Raw genomic sequence first — 7239 nt, 5'->3', positions numbered from 1 at the left:
GATGGACGCAGAGGTTACATTTCTCCATATCACTATGTGAGAATTATTCAGGGTCCGATCAAGAGTTCAAAAGGATCAGGGAAAATTGGTAATCCCAACAATAGCATTCCGTGGATGAAAGCCATGGCCATAATGTGCATAAAAAATATGGTTCCAAGGGATTAGGAGTCTAGTCTTTTAGCTAGTGGAGAAAAAATCATAGTCACCTGCTACAATCATCCTCCACCAGATGCCTGCGATTTCTTCTCTGTCATCATGAGAAATGAAATAGATGGAACTCCAGAGACAACTGCATGGCTAAAAAAGGTATATAAAGAAAAATGATACATGATTCATTGATTCTTTATCCTTATCCCTATGACTCAGATTTAGATGAAAAAGAAGATATAGAGCAAGAAAGTGACCATAAAGGCCAAGATTCTTTGGCAGATTATGATTGTGCAGATGAAGAATATTACAATGTCATAAACATGATGGAAAAGTGAGCTGCCAACGCATCCAAACAAGGAACGTGAAGTTGCCGACACATCTAAACAATAAAAACGTCTCTTTCTGCTTTTGTGAAATAGTTTGCCGACGCATAAGGACAACCAGCTTTAAGAAACGAGAAGATTCTTTGTCATCCATTTTCAAAAGTAAGTTCGGTTTGATGCCTAGAGTCTGAGCTCTATATAAGGAGAAGGAACTTCTTTGGGAAGGTAGAAGTGGAGAGGGAGAAAAATCAGAAGACTGTAGCATAAGTTTCAGAAAAGAAGAGTGTTGTTCTATTAAGCGTTTTGAGAATAAAAGAGATAGATAGTTTGAGTGTGAAGTGCTTAGTAATTGTGTAAAATATCATTCTGCTGTACAAATCCGGTGTGGAGTACATTTTTCAAGTAAGTTCGTATTTTAATTATGAATAGCTAAACAACTGTAATTGTTTACCTAAGAGGAAGGATCTGAGTTTTATATGTGTATTTATGTTAATAAATAAACTTTATCGGGTGCCCTAAAATCCGTCGCAACAAAAATTAATTTTACTTAGATTTTTCTATCATTGCATATGAGTATTTAAAATTTTCATCTGTGTTTATTCTGCTTTATTAGAACTCAGTGGTTTGTTTTCTAGGACAACAGTGATTCTGGCAAAAAACTAACCGTTTAGACAAGTAAGTCGATTAGGTGAAAATAATTGGCATGTTGAATGCTAGTTCCTAAGAAAACAAAATAGGTTCATAATAAAGTAATAATAAATTTTTACTATCTAGTTTTTAGACTTTTATTACTGTTCACTTTTACCAAGATTCTTAAAAGCGCTAGACAGTATGCAGATGGACAGCCACCTCCTAGCGCCTAGACGGTTAGGCGGCGCCTAGGCGGTTTTGAATTATTAAATATTTATTTATTTTTATACATATATTTAAACTATTTTAATGCATAAAATATATAATGATGTTTAATATTAATTTTTAAAATACTTAAAATAGTCTAAATTCACATAATAGAAAGTCCATAAAAAATATTTGAAGAAAAGATAAATAATGAAACAAATGCAATAATACTAAATCTCAATTTATTTCTCTCCAAATTATTTCCTAACTCATTTAGTATCGTACTCAAACTTAATATTCATATTTCTTTCCTCTTTTTTTGTTGATAGATTCAGTTTTCAGAAAATAGACAAAGAGTGAGAGCTGCGGCTTCTTATAGGTTTTTTTTAATGTCAAATTATGGTTGACCACCTAAGACTAAATATGGCCAATTAGACCGCCTAAGACCGCCTAGGACTGAATAAGACAGCCTAGAACCGCGTAGGACCGCTTAGAATCGCCGAGGCGGCCGCCTAATTCACAAAACGCCACAGATGGCCGCCGAGGCAAAAAGCGCGGCGGTGGGTAACCTCCTAGCGCCTAAGTGCCGCCTATACCGTTTTTTTATAACATTGACTTTTACTATACACGAATATTGTTCACTACTGTTCATATTAATGTTCACTAGTGTTTATAGTTACTATTCACGCTGCATAGCGCTGTATTATAGAATTTTCTATAAGATATATGATAATTCATGTTCAAATGGAAGATTGACTTCAACCATAGGATCATATATGTTGTGTGTTTTTAAAAAATGTTTTTTTTCATGATAAAGACTTAACGTAGCTTCTTCCACCTTTGTAATTGAAGAATGTGTTTACGAAGTTGCTTCAATTCATCTTGATTTTTAGATCGCATAGCCATGATAAATTGTAAATACAGATGTAGGTTTTTTTTAGCATTAATATTACGTCTACACATGAAGATTTAACATCTTTAATATTTCAGTCTCTTTTAACGGTTATCTATTTCACGAAAAAGATAACGATGCTTAATATCCAAATATATATAAAGACTCTTCTAGGTCCATGTTAAAAGTGGGTAGGTACACTAGTCTTCAGACTCTTCTTTGTAATAGAAAACGAGCAAGAAGACTAACGAGTTGAACAAAATGGACTTGGTCTCCTAAGATCAGACTCATGAGATCGATGATTATTCCAGAAATCATTCCAGTTCATTTTCTCCTCGTGTATCTGATGTGGTCAGAGAAAGAGGTCTCATTATTTAAAAGACAACAACGATGACTGCCCAAATGTTCTCATGATTTTTCAGCACCTCAGCTAAGCCCACAGTATTTGAGTAGAGACTAAAAACATGACCACCCATTCACCCGATCACATTTCCACGCTGATCCAATTATCACATCATGTCGTCATTCCGCACTTGAATCAAATACTCATCATGATGTGGTCACACGTCCCACGTCCAATTTCGGAATATGCTTGCATTACAAAATCTATTGATGTTAGAGCAATATTAGCAAAAAAAATTTATTTGAAATTTAATTTGTGGTGCTGAAAGTACCGTTTCAATCAAACTTACTGAGATCCGAGCAAAATGACATACTATGCTTGCTCTTTTATATATGCGTCTTTTCCGACTCCAATGTCGTCAATCATCATATATAAATATGTACGTGTTCACCGCTGCACAAAAAAAATTAAACATGCTAAACTTTTATATTCTTGAAATTTGAATAATGTTGTTTGAAAGTACCGTTTTGACTAAACTAACCAATATCATACATGCTCCACTGCACTGTAACCACGCCTACATGCTCAATGCTATATCATACTCGCTTTTAATAATATATCACATCGTACAACACTCAACATCCTGCATTATTTGGATATATTGCAGTATTCTTCGTTCATATACTAGAAACAAATAATTTGGTATAGGATTCAATAGTTTTTCACTTTTGTTGCACGGACATTGTAATCATATTGTTTCTTTTTGGTTTTTAAATTACTTAATTGGATAACCTTTTTTCTATACAAACTAGCATTAGCCTACATACAAACATGTGTGAAAAAATTGTGTTTTGAAAAATTAACTGTAGAGTGCATTGTAGAGAGAGTTAGATTTACAAAATGATTTCTTTATTCATTTTTTTCAAATTTATTTATTATTTATTAATTTAACTTTTACGACTATATCCTTCATATATTAAAAATTAAATTTAATTAACCTATGTAAGATTATTAACGTATTTTCATAAGAATTTTAGTTGATAAAATGTGTTTGGGTTGTAAGAATAAAATTAATATTTGTTTTTTCCCCCTTAAAACTCCAAGAAATTGAGAGGTACATGACGTGGCATTATACAACATCGTTCGTAACCGAACTATAAATCTGGCCTACTCTCCCCTGCAAAACGAGAAACGCATGCAACTCAACCCTGGCGCGTGCCTCTACTGTTGAAGCTCGTGTTCCTCCTCCGCCAGACGTGTGCTCCTCCTCTGCTCCGCCACTTGTATCACCCTCTCCCTCTTCGGTCCAACTTCACCTCCTCACCTATCCTTAATTATATCCAACTCGAATCTCCTTCCTTTCAAAGACAAGGATTCTCCTCCAAATTTTATTTTCCCCTTTTGTCTTCTCTCTCTGTCTGTACTTCTGTATCTGCATTATTCAGGGCTCCATCTCAACTCAAGGCCCTCTGCATTTTTGGATAATAATAATAACTATGGCCATTTCTCAGCGCGAGTCTCCCGTCGGCCTTAAGACCCCATTGATCCAAAAGCAAAACGACGTCGAGGCCGGCGCCGTTTTGGACTACTCCCCCTCCCGCTCTGGCGGCTGGCGCTCTGCGGCCTTCATAATCGGTACAGTCTCTAACCACGTCGTTTATGTCCGTTCGGTTTCAGTTTTAGGTTTTGATTTTTTTTGTTTTGTTTTTGTTAGGAGTTGGATGTACGGAGAGGTTTGCATTCTACGGCGTCAGCTCCAACCTGGTGACGTTTCTGAGCGGGCCGTTGGGGGAGTCGACGGCGACGGCGGCGGAGAATGTGAACACGTGGTCCGGCACCGCGTCTTTGCTTCCGCTGCTCGGAGCCGTTGTCGCGGATTCGTTTCTAGGGCGCTACCACACCATCGTTTTCTCTTCTCTGCTTTACATCTTGGTTCGTTCCATCTCTTTCTCCGAGGGATTTATGTTTAATTATGTTTAATGTTTAATTAAACAGGGCTTTATGTTTAATTATTGACCAGAAAACAAAAACTCACTGTCGTTTTTGGAGTAGCAGATCCAATAATATTGAATTTGGTTATGTTATCCTTTGAGAATCTATATATGTCGACTATGGTGACAATATGTGACGTGAAGCTGACTAGATGTGCACATGTACATATTCTGCATCGAATTTTATAGGTTTTAAATCTGGAGTATCTTCCCAACTTGGTTGAAGTGAATCTAACAAGCTTATTGTTTGTGTTAATGATCCTGCAATGAGATAATTTGATGTGTTAATGATCCTAAAATTTTTGTACCAGTGAGTCCAACGAGCTCTTGATGCTAATTCCTACCTTTCTGGTCTGATCTAAAGCTGAAATTGGTTTCTTTCAAACTATGAATCTATAAAAGTTGACTTCTTTTTTAAGGATGGAGACTAATAATTGTATAAATGTCTTTACTTTTTCGAAATGGTTATAAAGGTGACATTGAAAAATTATCTGCCTCATCCGGTTTGATGCTGATTGTCCTGAAGTACTAAGATTGAGTGTCTTGTCTTGCAGGGGCTAGGCTTGTTGAGTTTCTCGGCCAAGCTTCCTTCTCTCACCGGTTCTGATTGTGGTAACAGCAGCCAGTTGACATCATGCTATTCTCAGCTGCAAGTGATATTCTTCTACTTTTCTCTATATCTGGTAGCTGTAGGGCAAGGTGGAAACAAACCTTGCATACAAGCTTTCGGAGCTGATCAGTTTAATGGACAAGATCCGGTGGAGAGTAAAGCTAAAAGCTCATTCTTTAATTGGTGGTACTTTGGTATCTGCTCTGGCTCCTTATGTACACGATTGATATCAAGCTACATACAGGACAATTTCAGTTGGGTTCTGGGATTTGGAATTCCTTGTATTGTGATGGCTTTTGGCCTATTTGTTTTCTTGTCGGGATCAAGAACTTATAGGTATAGCGTCGAAGGAGATGGGAATAGTCCATATGCTAGAATTGCTAAGGTTTTTGTTGCTGCATTTAAGAATTGGCGTGCGACTCCTTCAGAGCCTCTTGCAAACCCGCCCCATCAAAGTTCTGAAAGATACAAGTAAGAGAATTTTCTGTCTGCAATTGCTCATTTATTACCAGCTGACAGTAATATTGTATACATCAATACATGCAAAGTATGATACATCCTTTATACAGAGAAAAGAAAAGTATGATGCTTCTTTCGTTATAAAGACGAGAAAAGTTTATACACATGTTGAATTGTCCAAACATTTGGAATATTCATTATTTTGACTGGATTTTGATGAATGCGTAATGTTAATGATATAAATGATTTTGATGAAAAGTTTATATCATCTTACAATGTGTAATGTTGCTATCATGAAAAGTCTCTCATTGCTTGCTACATTTCTGATTTTTAATATATTATCCTTGTATCTAACCTGGCAGGTTCCTCAACAAGGCATTACTAGCGCCAGATAGTCATTTGAAGGAGTACAACAAGGTTTGTACGGTCTCTGAGGTAGAAGAAGCAAAGGTTGTTCTTGGTCTTTTTCCTATATGGAGTACATGCCTGGTATATGCTATTGTGCTTGCACAGATGTCAACTTTCTTTACCAAGCAAGGGGCGACACTGGATAGAGAAATTGCAGCCGGCTTTGAGATACCAGCTGCTTCACTTCAATCTTTTACCAGCCTCATTATTATTCTCTCCATTCCTATTTATGAGCGTGTCTTTGTTCCAATAGCTAGTGCTATAACTGGAAAACCCTCTGGCATTACAACGCTACAAAGAATAGGAACTGGGATATTTTTAGCTGCTCTTTCCATGATTGCTGCAGCTGTAGTTGAGGCGAAAAGGCTTGAAACTGCTCGAGAGTACGCTCTGGTTGATATGCCGCATGTTACAATTCCCATGGGCGTGTGGTGGTTGATTCCTCAGTACTTGTTGATTGGAGTGTCTGATGTTTTCGCTATGGTTGGTCTGCAAGAGTTTTTCTACGATCAGGTACCAAATGAACTACGAAGTGTAGGAGTAGCCCTCTACCTCAGTATCTTTGGTGCAGGAAACTTCCTGAGCAGCTTTCTTATCTCAGCCATAGAGGAAGCAACCAGCGGCGAAGGACGAATTAGCTGGTTTTCGAATAATCTGAATCTTGCACATCTTGATTACTTCTACTGGCTGCTCGCTGGACTCAGTGTAGTGGAATTGGCTGTCTTCACTTACTTTGCAAGATCTTATAGGTATAAAAGGTGAGGTAGAGTATAAGTAGTGCTTAGACAGTTGTTTAGGAGCTCACAGGTAGGGCTGGATTGGTTGGTATACTAGTCTTAATTTTCCAATACCATATACCAACTAATATATATTTGGTATGAAAAATCCACAATTTATACCAACCAATAACGTTGGTATACCAATTAAGTGGTACGGTTGGTAATGGGCTTGTACCAACATATTTAAGGCCCAAAAATTTTAAGGCCCAACCCAAATAAAATAATAATAAATAAGTGAAATAACAATAGAATTCCAAAGTCTTATATAACTTCAACCAAATTACCAAATACACTTTCATAAATAGAAAGTCAAAGTCCAAATAGTCAAACTGTTAAAGTACTTATGAATTCTCAAAACAATTGAAAAAATAAATGATAGGTTTAAATGCGATATATGTTGACATGTTGTAAGCAGTGATGGTGCTACTGATATGTCTAAGCATTTGT

At 36.7% G+C, this 7239-nt stretch overlaps 1 protein-coding gene across 1 annotated transcript; it reads left to right on the top strand.

Annotated features, from left to right (window-relative positions):
• Window positions 1-3746: 3746 nt before the first annotated feature.
• LOC126793413 (protein NRT1/ PTR FAMILY 5.10-like) lies at window positions 3747-6989 on the top strand. Its single transcript, XM_050519926.1, has 4 exons — window positions 3747-4180; window positions 4260-4477; window positions 5091-5617; window positions 5968-6989. The coding sequence occupies exons 1-4, from the start codon at window positions 4042-4044 to the stop codon at window positions 6773-6775; spliced, it is 1692 nt and encodes a 563-aa protein (XP_050375883.1). The 5' UTR covers window positions 3747-4041; the 3' UTR covers window positions 6776-6989.
• Window positions 6990-7239: the final 250 nt, after the last annotated feature.

This window comes from Argentina anserina, chromosome 5 (assembly GCF_933775445.1).
Source record: "Argentina anserina chromosome 5, drPotAnse1.1, whole genome shotgun sequence".
Classification (NCBI taxonomy): Eukaryota; Viridiplantae; Streptophyta; class Magnoliopsida; order Rosales; family Rosaceae; genus Argentina; species Argentina anserina.
This window is presented reverse-complemented; position numbering and strand designations above follow the sequence as displayed.